Genomic DNA, 25,161 nt, shown 5'->3' with positions numbered 1-25,161 from the left:
ATTCAACTAGCGTGATAAAAATCAACATTCGTTAACTAAGTAACGATTCTATTGTCAAGCAAATCTAAACACATATTACTGTGAGCTTGAGCTACAAGAGAATACTCCAATATTGTTGCATTCTCGGCAACATGTCATAAGGATTTCAATAAGTGAACAACCATTATGGTATGCTTGGAAATTAGAATTTGGAGATAATAAAGTATGTAGGCTACAATAGAATGTAGAAGAGGATACTAACAAGTTTGGTTGTTTATTTATAGGTTTTAAAATTAGAGTTCTTCTACGATAGAATGTAGAATAGGACTAAGTTTGGTTGTGTATTTATAAGTTTTAGAATTAGGATTCTGCTAGGGTTTTTAAACTAAACTCGACACCCACGAGTGTCGAGGTCTATTTAAATTTTCGTTAAATTATTTTCATATTGCATTATACTTATTCTTTAAAATATTATTCAAAACTCAATATAGTGAACGTCAAGTTTAAAATTAAATTATATTGTTATCGTTTAAATTTTAAATATTTCACAAGAAACTCGACACCTACATGTGTTTGAAGTACTATAATCATTTTATAATAATTACTTTGATCTCAACGGAATACAAAAAAAAATTGACAGTGTTAATATCTTCACTCAATTCATATCCTAAAAAGAAACATGTTCTTAAAAAATATTTATTTGAAAAAATGATATTAAAAAAGTGAGAAAACTAATAAGTAGTATGTATCATGTTAATCGTCTACTCAAAAACTTAATTGCTAGATAATTCTCCACACTCAACCATATACATACATATGAGAAAATGCAGATCCCAACGCCAATAAAACCAAAACACTTTCCACAAATAATACAAATTCTTAGACCAACTCCAATTGGTTCTTAATTTAACAACTATATTTTATTCCCATTTCTTCCCACTTACCTCCTCAATTCCACTCCAACTTCACCTCCCATTTTCTGAAAATTACTTCTCTTCTCTTTCCATCACTCTAATTCATTTTCGTTTCCTCCAAGGAACCATGGAAATTTAACACCATTTTAAACCTCTCAGCTCAAGAAACCAAACCCATTGCTAGCAATGGAGATTGATGATGAAGCTCCTCTCTCTGACTCAGTCACCATTGCCATCTCTCTCTCACCTTCTTCTTCTTCCTATTCCTCTTCCTCTTCTTCTTGTAGTGCTAGCGTTGTTCCTCTTTCCTTCTCTCCGCTTCAACAAACCGCCGAATCACCGCCGTTCCGCCCCCTCCGTATGTCGGAGAGTGGAGGGATGTTATCGTTAGCCGGCTGGTCTCACGACGGCGAACGGCTGAGGTTCCTCGACGCAGAAGGGAACGAGTGGGGGAATGTAGTCAACCGATTCAACCAGCTGGCCACCGTTAAAGGCGGCCGAAATGGGCATCAAGAGGTTGTGAAATGGTCGGATTTTGGTTCTTGCATAGGTGAGGGAAAAAAAAACATGAAAAGGTTAACGCTCAGAGCAACTTGCTAGCTCTCATAGCGACACGTAAAAAAAGTGCATGTGAAAGGCCGGCGGCAGATAAGCATGCTTTGGCCTTTTACTTATATTCTTTTTTGTTTTTATGCATTTCACCGAATTTTAAGACTACACATTTTCATCTTATAATATAAAAAAGAAAAATGAAATTGATTTGGACTAGTATTCAGTTTAATTTAAAAAGGGTTTTAATTAAAGAATAAATTTCAGTGCACATTAAGGATGGGTTGAAAATGTGCTGCAGGAATGGGGGAAACGGCGGAATTTGGAAAAGAGGTATTAAGAGCAATGAGAGGAGGAAGAAGAGATTGGAAAAGGGATATCACCAAAAGTGAACTTCACAGTTATTGGTGTCGCATGACCGATCCTTGGTTGGATTCTAGGATTCTTTTATTCTTTGACCTGTAATTACCCCCGCCTTTATCATTATATATTTAAATTATTCCTTCTGAATAACAGTGATATAATTGGTTTTTGGTAATTTTCCTCAGCTGTGATAGAAATATGGATGGAAGAATTGATGAGAGGGAGATGAAGCAGGTGAATGTACTAATTTATTTATTTATTTCTTTTCTTGTATTTTCATAAATTTACAGAAAAAGACTAAAATCTTCTAACACAAATTGTATAGGTTATCTCGTTAATTTCACCTATAAATAAATTGGCACTAAAAAATAAGGAAGCCGAAGAATACGCTGCTTTAATCATGGAAGCCCTTGACCTTCAACATCGAGGCTATATCCAGGTATTTCATTTTCATCTCACCATTCAATAATATGGAAATATAAAGTAACACAATGTGATAGCCCCATAATTTTAATTTGTATTGTAATTTTGATTTAATTTATATTATCTTTTATTAAATTTTATCATCCCTGTCCATAACTGTTCCATTAGCTATTATTAAGCTTTATTTTATAACTACTCCTACGGCTTTAATCATTATTTTTTTTTATTTTCTTGAATTTGACAATTGTTCACATATTGAAATATGGACTTTAGGCAACTACTATCACATTAGGACTTGAACTTGACAATTATTCTCACATTAAGCTTAAAATTTCAAGTTTAGAACCTAGTTAGGATAAATAAAAGTTCATACACTATTGTAAAATAACAATTGCAAGTTCAACGCACGACTTGAACCAAACAAATGGTTAAATCTGAATGTGAAAAAAATTATCGAATTAAGACCCCAAAAGTGATTTAACCTTATGATTTTTTTAGAAACTTGAGTAGTTTAAAGTTTAAAGTTTGATTAGTAAATTTTAATTCTTATTTGCAAAATTCTAAGTTACCTGTATTTATATACTATTAATCTCCAATATATAATATACATATCTTGGTTAGTTCTTAAATTATTTGGATTTTTGTACTAAAATTTTGGTAAATTCATAAATTATTTAAAATTTCTAAACATTGGATGCGAAATGACTTTATTAGAAACTAAATAGAAATTATATGAGATTTTTTTTATCAAAATTAATTAGTAACAATTACTTAAAATTTATTTATTAATATAGATTCTAAAGTTTTAATTTACCCTATTTATTCTAATACGTAACACTTGAAGTTAAAAAATATATAGTATATATTTTAGATTATTATATTTTTGTACTAAAATTTTTGTTATTTCTTAAATTATTTTAAAAATAATATTATATATTAATTTAATTATGAATATTTAATTTTCTCGAAATGACTTTATCAGTAACTAAATAGTAATAATTTGATAATTTATTAAAAATTAGTTAGTAATAATTATGTACAATGCAATCCTTATATATGCTTATTAAGTTATTATATAGATGGTAAAATGCGAATCTATGTTATTTATTGAGGAGTTGAAAACACATTATGTATTTAAATACGGAGTAGAAATGTTAATGAGACTGGCCGGATTGAGTTTATATGTAATATTAACATTTTTATATTTGTCCTAGTTTTGTTCGGCCTGAAATATGAATTACAAAATTTATCAATGTCCACTTATATTTGTAAATGGTAAACTCAAGTCTATTTTAAGTTACTTATATTGTTTTTTAATTTAACACACACATATATATACACTACATTTTAGTTAGATATTTAATAATTTTAGTTTTTTTCATTTATTAAAAATTTAATTATAGACAACTTAACATATTTTTTAATGTTTACATTAAGGTATAATGTATTACTATAATTTTAATTTTTATGTATTATAAATTATATAATATATTACAAATTTAAAAAATGAGTCAAGTCAAATTAGACTAAAGCCTTGATGTTTTAGCTTAAGTCGGCCCATTTTTTAATGGTTTAATTTTTCATCCTAAGCCTAATTTTTAAACTGTTTAAATCCTCTCAAATTTCAAAAAAAACTTCGGATTTCAGTGGGTAATTCGACCCACAGGTCAACTTGAGTGAAACTTGCATGTTATATTATTTAGAATATATATAGTTGCAAATATTTGATTCATTATTGCATATTAAGATACTATAAGTAATTCTGAAGTGTGAATATTAAAATTAATCTCTACAATAAATTTAGAGTAGATGTATATATATTAAATGTCATATATCTATTACTCGATTTCATTTTACTTTAATGAATAAATATGGATATATAAATTTGAATTCAAATTCATTATTTGTTATACTTTTTAATTTTTTTAAAAATAATTATTAGTCATATTTAATTTAAATTTAAATAATAATACTTAAACTTAATACAAATAATAAATAAAGTCAAATTTAAATAAATTATACAAATTTGAATTTAGATGTTATAAGAAAATACAGATATCATACAAAAAAATTCACAATATCAACTTTAGGCATTACAAAGTTAACCATATCGCACAAGAACTTTATGATTTAAGTATTGATTTTCGCAGGCATCGGAATTTGAAGCACTTTGCAAAGCAAGCTTACCAAAAGGCTCATCAACAATTTCATATCAAAAGAATCATGGTCAACAGCAAGAGCCAATATCAAAGGCGGAGATATTGTTTCGTTCATATTGGAGACGAACATGGATTATTGGGTTGTGGTTGACGATTTGCTTTGCACTTTTCACGTGGAAATTCATCCAATACAGTCATCGAGCAGCCTTTCAAGTGATGGGTTATTGTTTATCCACTGCAAAGGGAGCTGCTGAGACCTTGAAATTCAACATGGCTTTGATCCTTCTACCTGTTTGTCGAAATACAATAACATGGCTGCGGAACAACCCTGGCCTTAACTCCGTTATTCCATTTAATGACAACATCAACTTTCATAAAGTAAGTCATTGTTTCTGCCTATTCAAAGCTTGTTAGATTTTGCAAAAGTTGATGTTAACAATTATTTTGCAGGTAATTGCAGGAGGGATAGTGATTGGTATTATCCTCCATGGAGGCACACATCTGGCCTGTGATTTCCCAAGAATTAGTGGATCAGATCGGTCTGTTTTTCGACAAACTATAGCAGCTAACTTTGGGTATCAGCAACCATCATATTTCCAGATATTGTCCACAACTGAGGTTGCATCAGGGATTGCTATGGTGGTGTTAATGATGATAGCATTTCCATTAGCCACCAAGTGGCCTCGTCGCCAGTCTCCGTCCCTTCCGAAATCCGTCAGAAAGGTCACCGGATACAATACGTTTTGGTACTCCCACCATCTGTTTGTTCCGGTTTATGCTTTGCTCATTGTTCACTCAATGTTCCTCTTCCTCACAGATAATTTAGTTGAAAAAACGGTAAGCAATAGTATGTCCTGATTTTATAACATTATTATAATATATAGCAAATGTTATGCTCATATAGCAACTTCTTGTCAACTTTGAAGCATCCATGTCCCATATCTGTATCCGGTATATATGATATTGACATGGATATGCAGACATAATCCTCCAAAGATTCTAAAAGTACATGAAAACCTTGAAAAAATTATTAAATATACTGTGCCAAACATATAATCATCATATCACTGGCATCCGTGTTCGAGTAATACAGTTAGAAGCCTAGGAAAATTTATTGCAAGAGAGAGGGTAGCTAATGCAGTCAGTTAGTGAAGTATGCTATCTTGTTTCGACTCTTCATTATTCTTAAGAGTACTCGTGTTTGACACCTATGACATGTATGATCTTCCAAAGACCTCCAAATATACACCCGAGTCTGAGTACATAGGAAGTATAATCTCATAGCATTGAATCCCTGTAATCTCCGAAATTGTATTTGATTAACTATGACATGAGTTGTGATGCTAAGAACGTTGTTTTGTAGACATGGATGTACATCGCCATACCGGTTTTATTATATGCTGGAGAGAGGATAACTCGAGCTATAAGATCAGGGTTTTCTGAAGTAGAAATCTTGAAGGTATATAGTTTCTATAGAACTTTTTTCTTTTTGCTCATTTTTCTTTAACAATTATTAGATGCAAAGAGAAGAATTATTACTTTCATAAAATCCATTTTGGTGTTTCTGAATTGCAATGGCAGGTAAGCTTATATCCAGGAAAGGTGTTGTCTCTCAAACTGCAAAAACCAAAAGGTTTTAGGCACAAAAGTGGCATGTATATTTTCATCCAATGTCCTCAAATTTCACCCTTTGAATGGTAAAGTACTTGATGATGCATGCTGTCATAATATTTTACAACCTACGCTAGATGTTTCAAATGTAGAGATTAATATTCGGTTGGTTCAGTTTCAATTTTAAAAATTTGAAAACTAATTAAACCGAATTTAATTGCTTCAATCAACTGGCAATAGCTAACTTGTTGAATAACATTTCAATTTTTTTTTTATTGTGCACCCCTCTCAATGATATTATACTACTACTTTTGGTCCTCAGGCATCCATTCTCCCTAACTTGTGGACCTGAAGATGATTACTTGAGTGTGCATATCAAAACTCTTGGGGACTGGAGCTGTCAGCTATATAGTCTCTTCGAGGAGGTAAATGTGTATATATATTCAGATTTGGGTATAAATGTCAGATATAATTATATGTCTGGTTTAGGTATATTCAATCCTTTCTAAGTTTTTCTTCTCGTATATTTGATGAGTCCCTTGAAAAATTTATCTTCTACCATTATTTAGTTAATTATTTTAAGAAAAATGAAGAGCCGAATCTGAACCAATCTATTATTTGGACTCAAGGGCAAACATCGACTACAGATGTATGTTCAATATGGATATATTCAATTTTTTTCATGTATTTGAAGAACTTTTGAAGGAATATATCTTTAAATCATATCCAAATATGTGTCAAATAAATATTCAAACATAAATACTTCGGACAAAATGAAGAGCAATAATGAAATGAACTTTACTTCTTTTTTTTTCAGGCAATACTAACAGGACTAAAGCAGTATCCAAAAATATATATCGATGGACCTTATGGTGCTTCTTCTCAAGACCACATCAAGTATGATATTGTGATAATGGTTGGTCTTGGCATAGGAATCACTCCTTTCGTTAGCATCCTCAAAGATATTGCTACCCGCCTCAAAAAGTCCTCCATTAATCATGTAATAACTTCATCTTCCTGTGTTCTTCAATACGTTCTTATGAAATTTAATTCAAGTAGACTATGTTATTCAGACTTGAATTGAGTGTTGAATACTGATATGTGTTTGACACTGATCTAAATTTTTTCATATATTTCCGAACATGACTACAAGTGTCAAACACACAGTTTTGAAAATACAAAGGGTCTAACTTCTAAGCAACATAGCAAATAAATTCTCATTCTTAGATTGACTGCAAGTGTTTTGAACATAATGTAGGCAGCTTGTGGAGAAGGCAGCCTTGAGAAAATTCCATTAAAAGCTTATCTTTATTGGGTTACAAGAGAACAAAGCTCTTTTAATTGGTTCACGGATGTCATGAAGGAAATAGCAGACACAAACCAAAAGGAGGTTAATCTCTAGTCTCAACAGTATCCTTGTTAATTCTATATATATCATTGAAAAAACCAGATTGAACAGATCAATTGAACTTATTCAGTAGATGACTAGTGGTCTATACGATCTCATACATCTTTAAAAAGGGGAAATCCGATAAAATAGTAGAAAACCGATTCAATCTGTAAAAATTTTAACCTTGAATCTCTGGGTCAGCTATTAAAGATCATATCTTTAATCCAAATACTTTTTGTTAATTAAATAATTTGTTAGACCGATTGAACCGATGATTAAGAAGTCATACCAGTTTAACTTCCGATCCAATTTTTTTTATTTATTGTCTTTACCCTGTCCCAAATGTTAATGATAACAAATTCAGAAACAAAAGGAAATATTTTACTTAGAAGCAATCCTAGTTATTATGCTTAAACTGCGTTTGATAGAAAATCTATTTATTTAGGCTGTTGTAGAGGTATTCAATTTCCTAACCAGTGTATATCAAGAGGGTGATGCTCGGTCGGCTTTAATCACAATTATTCAATCTCTGTATCAAGCCAAGTATGGAATTGACATTGTCTCTCGAACCCCGGTGAGTATGAACTCAATTAAACTAGGTTCATATCGTGTTTCTATGCCATATTTATGTAGACTTTGACATGTTTATAATTTATGTTATATAGATTTTGACATGTTCATGCATTAGTTACTTTTTATTGTATTCATGTCATGTAATTGTGTCATATTAGTCAATTTATTATTTTGTGTTATTTATAATAAGAATCTTGAATTATTATATGATAGATAAATTTATTAGGTTGATGTAATTAAAACATGAGATGTTTTATGATGTGAATACGGAAACAAAATATTGTAATTTAAAAGTGATAAGGTATTGCAGTTACACACACAATTTGGACGACCAAATTGGTTCAACATCTTCTCAAAATTAGCTAGAAGACATAGAGGGGCAAGGATTGGTAAGAAAACCTCAACTTTCACTATCTTAGGTTTGAATACAAGCCATGTAACCATCTATGTTACTTGTAATTTTTTACGTGAGTATCGAATATTTGTACATTTCCGAGACATCTTAGTGTATGTGTCGGTAACAACGTGGATTACTGTTTTTTATATATATCAATCAACTGCTGAGAAAGTAGGGGTGTTTGGTGTTTGGTGTTTGGACAGGGGTTTTCTACTGTGGACCAATGACGTTGGCCAGAGAGTTGGAGAAGTTGTGCACCAAATTCTCCACCAAAACCAGCACAATATTTGTGTTTCACAAGGAGAATTATTAGCTGATTTCCATCTTTATGGGGTTTGTTTTCTTGACTATCTATTTCTACCTTCAATATGAATATATTCTTTTTGCAACATAACCTAGAAAATTATTACGTTAAGGAAAAGGAATGAAAATGAAAATTTTCAAATATGTAAAATAGTTTACATTTTTTATATACCCAATAATCTTTTTAATTTATAATACACATCAACCTGAATATCTATATCCTAGAATTGACAATTCATGTATTTATATATTTTTTATTTATCATAATAATATTTTCAAGACATTTATTTATATAAGTTTAAACACAAATAATTCATATACTCTTATTGCATTCATATTATTTTTCATGTAAGTTATTGTACATATTTGAATTATATATTTTTTCCTGTTCGATGATGAAATATGCACCAGATATATACGTTCAATTTTTTTGAGTCATGCTATTTTCATAGGTACTTGAAAAAATGAGGATTATTGTCATTTACTATTGAGTTTGGAAAAATACCAAAATAAAACAAGAGAAAGCTAAGTGAATATTTTATAGAGGGGAAAAATAAAAGCAGGATATATCCTTCCAATATCATTGAATTTTCAGTGTTGCATGAACCAAAAGGCTAGTTGAAACAATCTAAAAAAGTAATTTTAATTCCCAGAAATGAAGATTTAATACTGGGGGAGATTATTGAAGAGCCTCAGCAAAACACTCAAAAAAGCACAAGTATAGAGAAAAAAACAGTGCACAGACATTTTATTTCATTACCGTCCGGAAAAATCTAGCAGTGAAAAATTTTGAAATTAACCTTCCAGTGCCGATGCTCCAGATATAATCTCAATCAACTCCGTGGTGATTGAAGCTTGACGGGTTCTGAAACACAAATATGGCCAAAAAAACAATCTACTTCAGCTATGAAAAAGGAATAAAAGGTAAAACAAATGCGGTTCCATGCAACATAAGTGACAACAGAATACTAATGAAGTGTATAAACCAATTCATATGAAAGTTAATGCATATGAAAACGAGGGAGGCAGGAGACCTGTTATATGTAAGAGTCAGGCGATCAAGCATGTCGCCGGCGTTTCTGCTTGAGCTATCCATAGCAGACATCCTTGCTCCTTGCTCACTACAAGCATTCTCCAAAACCGCATTGAACATGACCTGGGGGAAATACAAGAATGCTTAGATGGCAAATTACAGAGACTATAGCACATTCCAGTAGAAGATAAGGTGGTTTATGCATACTCAAGATGACGGATTAAATTGCAACTGTTAGTACTTGCTCATCCAGATTCCTTAGACAAAGAGATGATAAAGGTTTTGCCGCGGCAACACTGGCCAGAAGAATTAACAACAAGGAAACATAGAGCTCTATAAAAACCATAGGAACATGACCAATTATGCTTTTATTTTTATCTCTGAAATCATAGGAATCATTTGTATTAATCTTGTCACCATAAAACAACTCTCAATGACCTAGGGTATCAATTAAATTCAAAATTCTGAAACATTTTATTTAGTCCTATAGTTCATGCCTTCATGGTATGACTTTCATGCAGAATAACAAGAAATAAGGACATTTCTTTCAAACAGCAGGGACTTACACAAGAGAACTGGAACTCAGCCAGATTTTGAAGTATTTCACCCTTTGTCTCACCACCCTCGACTTCATAGGAGTCTAGTTCACCAAGCTTTCCCCCAGATTCAGATTCCCTTTCAACAATCTATACAAATAAACACCAAATTAAAAAGAAAACAGAGAATAACCAGAGCAGCAACTAACCAGGGTTAAAATAACTATCAATCTGAAAGATTTACTCACTTCAGGTGATAATACAGTTGAGACTGTCGGCACAAATGAAACTACTGAGTGAAACTTGTTGAAGACAATCCTCAAGGCATCATACTCCACATTCTTTAAGATCTCATCAGCAAGAACAGAGACCTGAAGGTGCAAATATTTGTAAGTATGGCGAAAAGAAATAGAAAAGGTCCATAAAATGGAAATCCATCTCCATCAGAAAATTCCAGTCCATCCAAGAGATGTTAGGACAATCAATTGAAATCTACAGCATTGAAAAGAAGACAGATATTTATCAAAGACAAGGTGATTCCACAAAAGTAGATTGAAGAAAGTCAAGATTAAACTTCAAGAAAATTTGGAATTGCCGTCTTTATTACGTTAGATGATTGGAGTACTATTTAAGCTTGAATTGATATCAGTTTGTGTTAATGTTATGTTTCCCTTGGTCTAGAATTTGATACAAAAGGTCTATTTAAGGTGTCCTTCCATTATTATGTTTTCCTTTAATTTACAACTCCATTCAATCAATTTTAATAGCTCCTACTTCGGAGATCAACTCAGAGTGAGAGGACAATAGCTGAAAAGCTAATATAAACATTAGCTCATTTAACTGATAAAGAACAATTATATAAGAATTTGCTTTGGCTTGGGTGAAGAAATAGCTAACCCTATATGAGAGGGCTATTAAGGCGTTCATTGTGAAAAATGAGATCTAGGATCAGCATCTGTCCTCCAAACTTCAATGCTACCTTATATTACTATTGTGTATATTATTCACATCCCAGGCCAGCAGGTAGATTGAACCTTTATGTGTATTTTTTCCATAAAAAGAGAAGCCTTGTTTTTTTATACCAAAAAACCTTAATTACCTTCAATTATCACATTAAACTCTATAATTACAGGTTCTTGCCAATCATATGACCAGATTATCTCAATTTGGCACCTTCTGGACTAAATCACAAGGAAACAGTCGACAACCAGTGCATTTACTGAAACATAAGATATTAGGTCTAAATATCCTGTTCCTGCATGACCAACAGAAGGCCTTAATGAATGAATCGAGCATTCATTATAGCAATCAAATTTTCAACTTGTACTAAAAGGTTCTTCCATTTGGGAACTGCCGAATGCAAACGAAAGCACAGTAACAGACCTGAGTGTAGCTCAAAGGATTCTTCTGCAGCTCAGTTATGATCAACTCAATGTCCTTCTTTGAGTCACGAACCAATTGAGCCTTTGCCTTCTCTCCCAGAATTACATATTTTGTTTCTTTTTCAGGGCCTACAGAAATAAAGATATTTAACTTATAAGAAGAACCCAAAACGCACCAAATAAGGGGGAAAAAGATTAAAAAAATAGAAATTATGAGTTCCTTTGGAGATATACCAGAGTTCAACTTATAGATCCCTTTGCTTATCTTGACTGATGTAGAGTTAATTCCACCACAGAGACCTTTGTCAGAAGAGATGGTTACAACAACGTTCTTCTTGACATCAACACCTAACAATGTCACAAGATATATTAATAAAATGAGGCTGACAAGAAAAAAAAAGATACATTTGATACAAGTAAAACTGTAAAAGATCATTAAACAATATAGCAGAACTGCACAAGGATAAAACAAGATAGTAGACAGGCAAAGACCCTATAACCTTATATTTCAAAAGCATGTTATTAATGGTTAATAAACAGGTTAAAACTAAAACACTTCCCCATTCTATGTTGCTCTGACTTTTCATTTTTCTTGAAGAAACCATGTCCGACACCTATGTCCAACACATTTTCAGACATGGGTATAGAGGGATATGACCCTTCAAGAACACTACATATACATGGAAAATCTTTTTAACAAATTGAATATACCCACATTGGACACACCCATATCCGAAACTCACTCAAATCCAACTAACGTAGCACCTTTTAGATGGGGAGTATATATTTAGCATCCAGTTTTCTAAAACTTCAGTTATATTCACTACTATGCATAGGTATCATTGATCGAGCTAATACTAGCCATTAACTGATCAAGCTAGAAATTATTGATAGGGAGTCAATGTTATAACTAATCAGAGCCTCTTTAAACAAACAAGTGCATACAAACATATTCATGATTTTATGAGAGTATATTCACCTAATTTTCAAACATACACTACGAACCAAAGAGGAATTTTTAAAAGGCAGCTAGTCTGCCAAAATTGTTCTGTTATCAATCAAATATAAAAGTTACATTTGTGTAAACCTTCTAGATAGAGAGGGTAGGATGAAAAACTAAGCCACTGCCCCATACAATTCAGAACATGAGCATCAGCTCAACATAAATGGAGCAGAGAACAAACTAGCAGTAAACAACTTGATAACAAACATTAGGCAAAATGCAATGAGAACACAGCCAACTTCAATCGAGTTTGTTCAGCAAAGGGTACATATCAGAGGCTTGTTAGTGGACATACTGGGAAGATCACCAAGAAGTGCAGTAAATGGCTGCCAGAGGCCTCGGGAATTCTCAGCTTTAGTTTGAACTGCTCTCAACTTTGAGGCAGCAACCATCTTCATAGCCTTTGTAATTTTCTGAATATTCTTAACACTCTTCATCCGGTTTCTAACTGCATAAACAATTTATCAGAATAATAGATCACCACCCAAGTTACAAGTACAACCTTCAAAAAGAACCCGGACTGTAAAAGAAAAGGCAACAAGCAAGTATGTATAGCATCATATAAAAAAACAAAAAAACAAAGAGAAAATAAAACATATCTTACCGACTTGGGTTGAAATATAACGAACACCAATCGGACCCTCATCTCTGTCATCCAAATTTATTTATTTAGTACTTCACATCACATAAAAAAAACCCGAACATATGAATTTCATTATAAATCTTATAAGGTTCAATCAAAATTTTGATATTTTCATCTTTGTCCATTCTTCAGGAAAATCGAATAATTGAAAACGCCACTACCAACTGTTTAAGCTTTATTTCAGATACGTATTTCATCGCAAAAGAAAAAGAAACCATCACCAGAAAATGTAAACCATTAATTTCATTACAGATAAATGAAACCATACTTACTTTAAAAAAACGTTCATTTTTTAAAAAATGGGGGAAAATATACACAAAATTAGAAGGGCAAAAAACTCGAAAAGTACATTACGCAAAATTTTATTCGCTCGGAACAGTGAAAACTGAATCACTCCCAGACGCGAAATAGAATATCTTCCGTTTGGTTACCAGGAAAGAAATTAGGGAAACGGGATAAAAAAATCAAAGAAGTTTGTTTTTTCCTGATTTTCTAATCATAGAACCAGAAATCAAGATAAAGGATAAATGATATGAAAATGTATGAGAGATGATGTGGCGAGAGATCGAGAAAATGAGATCGGTACTCGTGAGTGGGAACGATAGGAGAGGATCGGACAGCAGTAATTGGACGGGGAGAGATCAGAGGGGCGAAACGCCTCCCTTCGCGTCTGAGAGCAGCCATTGCCATCGCTTGCTGATACCGAAAAAAAACCCTAGAAATCCTTCGTTGATCAGTGTTTTTTCTTTTGGGTGCTCTTTCTGAGGTCAGTGTGTTTTACTGTTATCGTAAAAATGAAAATGAAAAAAAACAGAATAATGAAATGGAAGGATTCAAGCAAACCCTCATACGACATCGTTTTCTCAATTCAAGTTGTCCGATAAACTGGGGAAAGAAAAGCTAAATAAACAATTGGATAAACTATAAACAAGAATTCGACAATTGGTATGGTGTATCAATACTTATCAACAAGTGGAAGAACATTACTTAGATTCAAGCTGATTTGAAGATTAATGTTAGAGATTAGAGAAAAAAACTATTTAATTTTAGTTCACAGGTGACATTCAAAATTATTTCATTAAAAAGTTGAACTGTAAAAGAAAAAGTTTTAAATAGTATAATTACCATTTTATAATGTTTTAAAGCTGAACGACTTATATGTAAACTTACTATTCCTTAGGTGTAGTTTACCCTTAAATATTCAAATCCTAATCCGACTCATAATCCGACTCGAATACACCGGACCATGCGGTGCAATAGAGAAAGACCCTAAACCCAACTGAACAAAGTGATAATTTTTTATTACAGCAAACCGGGTTGTCCTAAAAAATTTCTTCAATTGAATTTTTTCTTTTGAAGTTTAAACCCTAAACCCTACTGAAAAAAAAAGTGAAATTTGTTTGTAATAGATTCAAAGAGCAAAGAGGAAGAAAATAGAACTCTGAAACTTCGATCTTCAAATGGCGAATAAAAGCTCAACTTCAACCAAATTTGATGCCCCATTGTCTCATTCAACCAACAAAGCCACTCACAATCGAGATCAGTTCTTTGGTAATTAGCTGCTTTCTCCTTCCTTTTACTGCTGCTTTGCTCTGTTTGGGAAATAGAAGAAAAAGAAAGGAGTTTTACTCGTTTTACCTCGGTGCAATGCTCTGTTCAAACAGAACAAATACATGCAATTGGCCCAATTAAGTTGTTTGTGATTCATTTGATTTCGTCATAGAAAATAGAAATATAGCATTGGTTTTATAACTTGAAACAGAACATTTGTTCTCCCCCCTTCCTCGGTTTTCCTTGTTGAAGAAATGGGATTGAAGTTTTGTTTCCAATTAGTATTTTTGCAACAAGTTCTTATCTGGTCTTAAGAATGAAATGAAATACCCTTTTTTATTTTTAGTTTTCCCGACTTAGTTTCATTGATGTCTTATAATGGACTTAAAAAAAGAAAATGCTTAAATAATCTGTGGTCTATGGATTTCTTTTTTTTTTTAAATGCACTTTTATGATTTTGATATAGTATGGAGAGAGTTTGTATGGGGAGCCATTGCGGGAGCCTTTGGAGAGGGGATGATGCATCCCATTGATACCATAAAGACAAGAATTCAAAGTCAAGTTCTTCTTAGTGGAAGTCAGGTATGACATTCAATAATGGAACAGGGATTTACAGTTTTGGAGGGAATATCTTATATTCAATCTTTGTTTGGGGTCGTGGTAGGGGATGAAAACAGAATTTTTACCAGATTTCTGTTTGTCTCGAGTGCTTGTTTGTTGATACATTTTTGTTTCTATTGCTAGCAGAGTCAAAAGAGCATAGTGCAGATGGTTCAAACTGTCTGGGTTGCAGATGGCTTAAGAGGTATATTCAGTCACTTAGCTTATTTTGTCTGTGGTCATCCGGTTACATTTTGCAATGATTCTAACATTTCCAATTAACTTATGCGCTCCATGTAGCATATTTGAATTGGATTTTGTGTATTGGTTCCCTTCTTTAATCATGTACTATACATCTACCATGTTACCCAGTTTGTCTGGACTGATCATATTTGTAGGCTTCTATAGGGGTATAGCTCCTGGAATTACTGGATCTCTAGCTACTGGAGCAACATACTTTGGTTTCATAGAGTCCACTAAAAAATGGATTGAAGAGTCACATCCTAACCTTGGGGGCCACTGGGCACATTTCATTGCTGGAGCTGTTGGTAAGCTGTTCCGGAACGTTATTTTCATTTAGTAATATTCTTCCACCTAATTTTCTTGCATAATAGTTACAACTATGGTATGATTAACATTCTAGTCATTGCTCACTTTCGGATCGCCCTTCTTGTTTCTTATTTTCTTTGCTCCAACTTCGACAATGAAGTGCACTTTCTGATACTAGCTGTTTCAATTTTAGTTGCTTTTGATTTGAATGAATAAAGCTTTGGAGGGCAGAACACTTTCATGTTTTATGATTTCAACTAATCAGCAATTGAAATGCATGAGTGAGCTCTGATTTCTATCTTGTAATTCTCCTTGATTTTCAGGTGATACACTTGGTTCTTTTGTATATGTTCCATGTGAAGTGATGAAGCAACGCATGCAGGTTCAAGGCTCGAGTAACTCTTGGAATTCTGCTATTATGAAAGACAAAATGCAAATGAAATCCGGTGCAGAAATGTATGGTTATTACACAGGAATGTTCCAAGCTGGGCATTCAATATGGAAAGAGCAAGGACTTAAGGGATTATATGCTGGGTAATTATTTCTTCCCTTTTATATTATATTTACTGTTAGATAAATACTTGGATTTCCACATGCAAACAAGTATGCCGTCCAACTCCAACCAAATATGCTTATAGATGCTTGATATCATATGTTCATCATTTCTGATTTGAACGTTCCTATCCTTTTGAGGATTTTATACGACCTTACATTTTAGATGGCCTGAGTTTGCTCTAGTTATATCTCCCCTCTCTTCCCTATTCCTTTTCATCTTGTGTTGTTTGGCATGTAGGGGCATATAACAGTATGTCTCCTTAAATGCTATAGTTCTCCTGGATTGGATCCGTGCAGAACTTGATTTTAACCTTACTGTTAAAGATAGTTTTCCGAAATTGGGAGTATTCTAAATTTTTTGACTATTGATGAAATTCATTCTTCTTATTGTTCCTTTTCAGGTACTGGTCCACACTTGCAAGGGATGTGCCATTCGCTGGTCTTATGGTACGAAAAGTTATTTCAGATTTAGCTGCAGACAGTATGTATTTATTCTAAGTTTGCCGGTTTTGTTCTTATCTTTCAATGTTTGATAATATCATAGGTGACTAAAGTGATTATCAAGGTGTTGCCTATACAACATACCTAAAATTGCTTTGTCTGCAATTTTCTCTATCCAACCCCTCCCCCCCCCCCACACACACATTCTTTCTCCATGAATGGATAATGAGCTCATCATTAATATTGCTTTAAGTTTGTCAGCATTTATAAGTATGATTTTCTAAATGCATAAACTAAATCACCGGGTTGATTACTTCTGTGTCTCAATTGAGGGATAACTGACTATTGATATCATTTTCTCTTTTTCATGGCCCTTACTGTAATCATTTTAGTAACAGAATTCCTATGAAAGTGTCCAGCTTATGTTCACGCTATCTGCATCTTTTAATTCAATATTAAACAGAATAAATGACCCACCATCCAGGTTATGTTCTACGAAGCCCTGAAAGATTTGACCGAGAAAGGGAGACAAAAATGGGCTCCTAATTTCCATGTTGATGGTTCTATGGAGGGACTCATACTAGGAGGATTGGCTGGTGGTATTTGTCTTGCTTTTGCTTCACCTTCTACCATGCAGTTTCCATTTAGTCCTTTTTAATGATTAAACACACAATTTATCGTGCCTCGAATACTGTGAATACTCTTATATTATCTGCAGGGTTTAGTGCATACCTTACCACTCCCTTGGATGTAATAAAAACAAGATTGCAAGTACAGGGATCATCCACAAGGTATCAAAATTGTCACATTTTTATTAATGATCTGTAGTTACAGACTTATAATTGTCTCAAACATCCGAAACTTTGTTGGGATTCATAGATTTCTAACAAGGGCAAATCTTTAGCCATCGATAACCTAAATTACCACATGTATAAAGATGTTTACCATTTGTTCGGCATCTCAGTCCCTTACTCTTTCCAAGTCTCCTCATGCTTTTTTGGGGGGTTATGTTTAACACGCCCACTATGGTGCTGTATTTGGATGTTTAACAGCTATAATGGCTGGCTGGATGCGATGAATAAAATCTGGGAAACTGAAGGCGCAAAGGGAATGTTCCGAGGAAGCATCCCCCGGATCACATGGTATATTCCGGCCTCGGCTCTTACCTTCATGGCTGTCGAATTCCTAAGAGAACAATTTAACAAGAAACTGGACGAGGACAACATGCAAGAAGTCACGAGCTTGTCAATCGAGAAACCGAAATCTTCTTTTAAAGAGGTAGCTTGAATTTTCATTCAACAGTTTTTCACATACAAAGAAAATCAAGGTTTTTGACTTTGCTTTGTTTAATGGTAATATTTTTGAAGCCATTACAGAACTAACACTAGAATTGTATACGGATCGGGCCAACCCGAATTATAATTAAATAATAAAATATTTAAATATTTTTAGATAGTAATTGGTCGGGGTTTAGCCTGCCTGATTTGAGCCTAAGAATGAAATTATTTTTGGCTCGTGGAATTCATGAACAAGTCTACTCAACACAATCTTTAAACAGAAAATTGAGAAAAGGATCTTTGGTTTGCAGGTAACGAAATTAGAGCAATGACAATTTCGAGATGCTTAATGTTTTGCAGACATTAACTAATTAGCTCCATTACTTTGCCATTTAAGTATATTGTCTTCTTGTAGTTTTCAGCCACTTATTTCTTAATTTTATTTAAGGAAAATAAATTTATTTCTTATACTTAAATTTTAAATTTGATTTTTTTTTTGCTGGTAAATTTAGTTAATGTTTTCTTTTTTTTGCGGATGGTATGGATCGAAATTTGCATTGGAACAGAACTTAGAATTTATTGTTTCAATTTACTACAGCAAATCAACTTTATAATTCTTTTTCATAATATATTAATTATTATTTTACACAATTTAAGTAAATATAAAATTTAAAATATTTATAAAAAATTAATAAAGTGTTGAATAGATTTTATAACACTTAAAAATTTTATATAGCATTTTATAAATGTAATTTTCTATTAACTCTAAATAAATAAATAAAACTCAAAAATTGCGTTAAATGGACTTATGTGTTCGATAGCAAATATTTTTTATCCAATAATAAATATATAATTATATTTTAAAAATAAAATATGTTTTAAAATTAAAATATTATTGTATTTTAGAAATTTAAATAAAAATATTTTTAATTCTTTTAATGAAATAATTTTTAAATTTAAATAATGTATACGTGTTTCCAAAGTCATAGGGGAATTGATAAATGTTTGTAATTTTCTATATATTTATCTTTAAGGCTTTATTTTTAATTTGGACTTTAAGCTTTGAACTATAGTTATTTTCTCATTTTGGCAGCTAAACATTTTTTATTTCATTTTGATATTTGAACTCTCTCGTGTTATTCGTTTTATATATAAAACTTAGCAGCGTAAAAAAAATTGATCGATCAAAACGTACCACATCATTGATTACATTGTAGTTGACTGGTGATGTGGTAGGTTGACTGTTGACCGACATTAATTGACTATTGATGAACCATTGATCATTCAAAAATCATTAAAAAAATTTTAAAATTGTAAAAATATATTTTAAAATGTAAAAAGAAACTTGTAAAAATTATAAAAATTAGTAAAAAAAAGACCATTTAAAAATTTAAAATTTATTTAAAAAATGTATAAATATATATTATTTAAAAATATAAAAAAATTTATAAAAATTGTAAAAAAATTATAAAACTTGTAAAACATTATAAAAATGAGTAAAAAATCATTTAAAATTTAGAATTTATTTAAAAAATGTATAAATATATACTATTTAAAAATATTAAAAAGTTCTAAAAATTTTAAAAAATATATGAAAAAATCTTAAGATTTGTAATTTTTTAAAATATAAAAAATAATGAAATCATTAAAAATTTTAAAAATGAATAATACTATAAAAATTACAATCTAAAAATTATATATTTTTTAAAAATTATAATAATTTTTATAATTTTTGTAAATTTTAAGAAGATAGTTTTAAGAAAAAAATTGAAAACAATATTTTTAGATTGTAAAAAATTATAATAATTTTTACAAATTTTATTAGTTTTAACTTTTTTATGATTTTCAAATTTTTCATATTTAAAAAGTTACAGTCTTTATATATTTTGAATTTTCATGAGTTTTTAAAATATTTTCAAATTTTCAAATAAATTTTAATATTTTTATAAATTTTTAAAAAAATTAGAACTTTTTGATATTTTTGAATAATTTTTATTGTTTAGATAAAATTTTAAATGAATTTTTACTAATTTTTTACATTAGAAAACATTTTTTATAATTTTTAATAATTTTTGACTAGTTAACAATTGATCAGTGACCAACTTGCCATGTCATCAGTTAATGTGCCACATTATCGATCAACTGCCATACTATTAATAACATGGCACGTCCAGATTGGCCGACTTTTTTCTAAAAGATGGTTAAGCTTTTTATATCAAAATGAGTAAAGGAGTAGATTTTAAGTATCAAAGTTTATTACCAAAATGATAATAAGGAATATAATTCGGAAATTAAACTAAGAAAGGTATTATCGTCCTTCTCAGTGAAGTAGAATTGCTGTGGTTGAATTACAGTAAAATATACCAAACACTAAATACAAATTGCTTGAAAAGTGAAGGGACCTGACCTGGAAAACCAAATGGAATAGGGATCTTCTATAAAAATATTAATTATTTAAGCGAGGCTTCCGTTATGTTGTTGGGGTTATATTTAGTTTCTGTTTACGGAGAGAACCAGGTTGGCCACTGCCAAAATTTTCTTGGCCGCCAAGCTCCCACGAGCTAACCGACTCAATAACTTCATTTCTAACACACATAATCTACAGAAGAAGGAAAAGAAAGGTCTTGGGTTTCGTGGGATTCAATCGCTGATCATCCAATGGCGTCTGAGAAACGGTGTCTATATGAGGTTTTAGGTTTATCCCGTGACTGTTCTCAAGATGAAATTCGCTCCGCCTACAAAAAGCTCGCTCTCCAACGCCACCCCGACAAGCTCGTTCAATCCGGCCTTTCTCAGGCTGAAGCCACCGCCCAATTCCAAGAGCTGGTCCACGCTTATGAAGTCCTTTCTGATCCCAAAGAACGCTCTTGGTACGACTCTCACCGCTCCCAAATCCTCTTCGCCGATCGCAACACCTCCGCCAATTCCCCCGTCCCCGACCTGTTCTCTTTCTTCTCCAATACCGTTTATTCGGGTTACTCCGACTCCGGTCGGGGCTTCTACAAGGTTTATTCTGACCTTTTCTCTAAAATTTATGCCAATGAAATCAACTTCGCTAGGAAGTTAGGGCTAGGTTTAGATATCGTAAAAGAAGCTCCTTTGATGGGGAATTTAGAGAGTCCGTACGGTCAAGTTACGGCTTTTTATAACTATTGGTTAGGGTTTTCTACGGTTATGGATTTTGTTTGGGTTGATGAGTATGATGCTATGGCCGGACCAAACCGGAAATCGCGGCGCGTTATGGAGGAAGAGAATAAGAAGTTGAGGAAGAAGGCAAAAAGGGAGTATAATGAGACGGTTAGAGGACTGGCGGAGTTTGTTAAGAAGAGGGATAAGAGGGTTATCGATATGAGTGTGAAAAGGAAGGAGGAGATGGAAAGGAAGAAAGAGGAGGAGAGGGAGAGAAAGAGGAAGCTTGAGAAGGAGAGGTTGGCAAGAGTTAAGGCTTACGAGGAGCCTGAATGGGCGAAAGTCGAAGAGGAAGAAGTGGACAATTGGGATGAAATGGACGAGAAAGAAAGAGAGAAGGAAGAGTTCTATTGTGTGGCCTGCGGGAAGAAGTTCAAGAGTGAGAAGCAATGGAAGAATCATGAACAATCAAAGAAGCATAAGGAGAAAGTGGCGGAATTGAGGGAATTGTTTATTGAGGAGGAAGAAGAGGAAGGGGATTTAGAGGTGGAAGCGGATGTGGAGGACAAGTTTAGGGAGGGTTTAAGGATTGAAGAGGAAAGGGAGGATGAAGGAGAGAATAGTGTAGGTGAGCTAAGTGAGGGGGATGATGGATTTTTTGATGCTGATGCAGGGGATGAAGATGAAGAGGAGGTTGAGGTTGATAGTGCTAATGATCATGATGAAGAAAATAGTATTCTTGAAGCAATGGTGTCCGGGCAGAAAGATAAGAAAAATGTTTCTTTCAAGAGCGAGGATATGGTTTCGCCTACAGGATTTCATGTCAAAGATGAAAGTGATGAGGGAGAATTTATCAATTACGGTAACCGGAAAAACAGAAGGAGAAACAGAACAGGGAAGAAAGAGAAGGGTAAAAAGAATAGCGATGATGCCATGAAAACTGATGTTAACGAAACTAAAAGCAAGAACGAAGAAGCTAGCGTAAGTGATAGAACACTGCATGGGGAAGAGAAGCAACTTGTAGAAGATGAGGGCAGTAGTGGTGAAAAGGATGATAAATTGGGAAATGGTGATAAGGTTTCAAAGCAACCTACTGATAGAAAAGGGAATACAAAGAAAGAAACAAATACCAAATCAAATAAATCATCTAAAGGAAAGAAAGCAAAGGTATGCTTTATTCTCCATTTTTATTGATATTACCTTCTGATGAAACCATTGCTAGTTACCTCCGTTTATAATATGTATATATGCATTGATATATGTAGTACATGGAGAGAATACAAGGAACTAAATAATTGCTTGCTTCTTTACATGCATCTGCACGCACAAAAAAGGTTTTAGTTGAACCATTAGTTCATTGCAGTATTTATAGTTATTATCATGTACATATTATTGCCACAAATAACTTCGGCTTGGAGACTTTCTTGATTATAGTAATTGTTGTAATCGTTGTCATGTGGTACAAAATTAGTTGTTAGCAGGGGAAGAATATGACATTGGAATAAAGATGGAAAGCTCGAAACAACGGATTATCTAACTAGTTCTACTAGAAACCTTTGAGCACATTTCCATAAGATAATTTCATGTACTTAATGCATTTTGTTTGAAATGTACTAGTACTAATGACTTATGCTTGTATCTCTAATTTCTTGGCTTATTTTCAAAATATGCATTCACATCCAGGCAACGGCAAAGCATTCCAGCAATGTATGTGAGACATGTGGAGAGGAATTCCAATCGAAGTATGTGAACGTTATATTTTGATTGCCATTTATTAAAAAATAAATATAGAAGCATTTGGCATCACACTTTTCATGATCGTATTGTGTTTGTGGCAGGAATAAATTACATAAGCATCTGGGAGACAGTGGTCATGCTACGTTGAAATTCCGATGATAACAATGAGGTATCCTATATCACTATTTGGTTTGTTATCAAATGCAGCTAATTCAATAGTAGCAATTCTGATTTTGGATTTTATTTTTTATTTTTTCATTAAAAACATGAACATTGACCAGGTCTTGAATCGAAAGATCTATTCGTGTAAAATGTTACCCTTATTTTGAGTTCAATAGATTGAATGTGGCTTTAAACAGCCACAAAATTCTTTATTACCCTGCTTGAAACGATATGTTCCGATGGTGTTTTCTTTTAAGTCAAAATATGTGATGATAAGTCCTTGTGCTCTTCATAAATTTGGAATTTAGTCTTTATACTTTCATTTTTAAGAATTTAGTCCCTTTATTTTTCAGATTTTAAAATTTTGATTTAACTATCAACTCTGTTAAAATTAGTTTGTTAAATTTAGATTCATTACAACATTTTTTTTATTACATTGCTATCAAATGAGGTTTTTGTTTTATTTCAGAATGTCAACACCAACCAATTGGAAAAAATAAAAATTGAGAAGTGGAGGAATTAAATTCCTGAAAATAAAAAGTATAGGAACTAAATTTTTAATTTGTGAAGAGTACAGGGACTTATGGCATAATTTAACTTTTTTATGTTCAGTCAGCAACTGTAAAGGAACGACGCTCCTGCAATGTATGTGTATTAAAGAATCAAAGATACTCGAAAAATATGCATTAAGAGGTATAACTGCAGTTTTTAGAATATTCAGAATTCGAATTCACTTGATTTATTTGATAATTAAATCGTATATATTTTTTAATTTTTGAATAATATTATCCGAATTTGCGTATCCATCAAATTTCAGAATTTATGAAATTAGTTTTGAAGGCAACCCTTTAAGTCATTATGGGCACATCTTGCTTCCCTCAGCTCATTCGGCGCACGCGCTCTAAATCCTTTAGGTGCATCAAATTTTATAGTGCCGTTCATGTGTGTGTATATATATATATATGCTTGTTTGGCACATACAATATGCAACAGTTACAGATGGGGAGAAAGGTTCTGGAAAGTGTTCTTCAACCATTTCATTTTCAAAGTGCCGCCCTTCATCTAAATATTCGATGGTACCATGCCAAGCATTTCGAGGCAAACTGTGATAGGATTATGTTCCGAATTTTCACAAATTGGTTCACCATCGATATGGAGTGCAACGTCAGCACGGTAAATAATCAAGTCAAACGGTGTACTTTTAGCTCTATGATCAAATGAATCTAAAATGTCGGGTGGTGCAAATTAGGGCTCGAGAGACCTCAATCTTAAAACAAGTTCTTTATTTCATTAAAATAAACTTTATTATATAAGATTATTTTCAACAAAAAATTTATTTTCTTAAACATCTAGTAGAGATGTGCAACGCGTACGAGGATCATGACAACTATTCCATTTTTTCAAAATTAAAAATTTGTAGCATACAAGTTATTACAATAATTGAAAATGCATAATTCCAAATCAAATTTTAATCTCACGTGTACTCATTTTAAGAGTTGAATTAATTTTATCAAAATTTGATATCACAAAGAACTAATTTAATAAAGAGTGTACTTCATGATTTATCGTTATTACTGTTATAGAAGATTAATGTAACACAAAAAATTAGCTCTACATCAAATTTGGTAATTATAATAAAACGCTGCTATAGAGTGTGACTGATATAAAAATAATTGGCTATATGTTGCTCATTTAATCTTTTATAAGAATGTTCATTTGACCATTAAGTGTCATGAATATGTGAATGCATTTTTGCAATCGTGCATAAGAAATAACCCAATTAAACACAAGTATGCATAAAGATCCAAGCATCTAAGCAAATCCCTTTAACACCAATATACATGCATATATATGTGATTGAGGAGAGGCAAATTCTATCTAGTGAAGTTGGCAAAGCTTTCT

At 32.4% G+C, this 25,161-nt stretch overlaps 4 protein-coding genes across 9 annotated transcripts; 3 read left to right on the top strand and 1 right to left on the bottom strand.

The window, feature by feature from the left end:
• Positions 1-750: 750 nt before the first annotated feature.
• On the top strand, positions 751-9,290 carry LOC107943951 (respiratory burst oxidase homolog protein A). Of its 2 annotated transcripts, XM_041107144.1 has the most exons (14): positions 754-1,443; positions 1,744-1,903; positions 1,991-2,039; positions 2,131-2,244; positions 4,379-4,765; positions 4,838-5,224; positions 5,751-5,846; positions 5,969-6,084; positions 6,321-6,423; positions 6,816-6,998; positions 7,257-7,388; positions 7,834-7,962; positions 8,272-8,350; positions 8,562-9,290. In XM_041107144.1, the coding sequence occupies exons 1-14, from the start codon at positions 1,080-1,082 to the stop codon at positions 8,669-8,671; spliced, it is 2,409 nt and encodes an 802-aa protein (XP_040963078.1). In that variant the 5' UTR covers positions 754-1,079; the 3' UTR covers positions 8,672-9,290. The 2 variants fall into 2 exon arrangements, with proteins under 2 accessions (XP_040963077.1, XP_040963078.1); XM_041107143.1 differs by having other exon boundaries at positions 751-1,443; positions 8,272-9,290.
• Positions 9,216-14,334, bottom strand: LOC107946543 (ATP synthase subunit gamma, mitochondrial). Of its 2 annotated transcripts, XM_016880930.2 has the most exons (9): positions 13,845-14,334; positions 13,220-13,263; positions 12,911-13,063; positions 11,847-11,960; positions 11,614-11,741; positions 10,479-10,601; positions 10,261-10,380; positions 9,696-9,817; positions 9,216-9,526 (listed from the first exon to the last, which is right to left on the bottom strand). In XM_016880930.2, exons 1-9 carry the CDS (start codon positions 13,946-13,948, stop codon positions 9,457-9,459), a joined length of 978 nt encoding a protein of 325 aa, XP_016736419.1. In that variant the 5' UTR covers positions 13,949-14,334; the 3' UTR covers positions 9,216-9,456. The 2 variants fall into 2 exon arrangements, with proteins under 2 accessions (XP_016736419.1, XP_040963079.1); XM_041107145.1 differs by lacking the exons at positions 9,216-9,526; positions 9,696-9,817 and adding an exon at positions 9,894-9,990 and having other exon boundaries at positions 13,845-14,141.
• A 147-nt stretch (positions 14,335-14,481) lies between these two features.
• LOC107946542 (mitochondrial substrate carrier family protein E) lies at positions 14,482-18,707 on the top strand. Of its 2 annotated transcripts, none has more exons than XM_016880928.2 (10): positions 14,482-14,809; positions 15,276-15,391; positions 15,554-15,614; positions 15,808-15,957; positions 16,282-16,492; positions 16,915-16,960; positions 17,439-17,553; positions 17,673-17,745; positions 18,007-18,232; positions 18,543-18,702. In XM_016880928.2, exons 1-10 carry the CDS (start codon positions 14,719-14,721, stop codon positions 18,561-18,563), a joined length of 1,110 nt encoding a protein of 369 aa, XP_016736417.1. In that variant the 5' UTR covers positions 14,482-14,718; the 3' UTR covers positions 18,564-18,702. The 2 variants fall into 2 exon arrangements, with proteins under 2 accessions (XP_016736417.1, XP_016736418.1); XM_016880929.2 differs by having other exon boundaries at positions 14,483-14,809; positions 15,557-15,614; positions 18,543-18,707.
• A 1,912-nt stretch (positions 18,708-20,619) lies between these two features.
• Positions 20,620-24,031, top strand: LOC107946541 (DNAJ protein JJJ1 homolog). 3 transcript variants are annotated; one of them, XM_041107142.1, is made up of 4 exons: positions 20,620-22,527; positions 23,044-23,102; positions 23,199-23,266; positions 23,872-24,031. In XM_041107142.1, exons 1-3 carry the CDS (start codon positions 20,890-20,892, stop codon positions 23,254-23,256), a joined length of 1,755 nt encoding a protein of 584 aa, XP_040963076.1. In that variant the 5' UTR covers positions 20,620-20,889; the 3' UTR covers positions 23,257-23,266; positions 23,872-24,031. The 3 variants fall into 3 exon arrangements, with proteins under 3 accessions (XP_040963076.1, XP_016736416.1, XP_016736415.1); XM_016880927.2 differs by lacking the exon at positions 23,872-24,031 and adding an exon at positions 23,379-23,471; XM_016880926.2 differs by lacking the exon at positions 23,872-24,031 and having other exon boundaries at positions 23,199-23,471.
• The last annotated feature ends 1,130 nt before the right edge of the window (positions 24,032-25,161 follow it).

This window comes from Gossypium hirsutum, chromosome D12 (genome assembly GCF_007990345.1).
Source record: "Gossypium hirsutum isolate 1008001.06 chromosome D12, Gossypium_hirsutum_v2.1, whole genome shotgun sequence".
NCBI classification, from domain to species: domain Eukaryota; kingdom Viridiplantae; phylum Streptophyta; class Magnoliopsida; order Malvales; family Malvaceae; genus Gossypium; species Gossypium hirsutum.
Note: the sequence above shows the minus strand (reverse complement) of the source record. Positions and strands in the feature narration are given on the sequence as shown.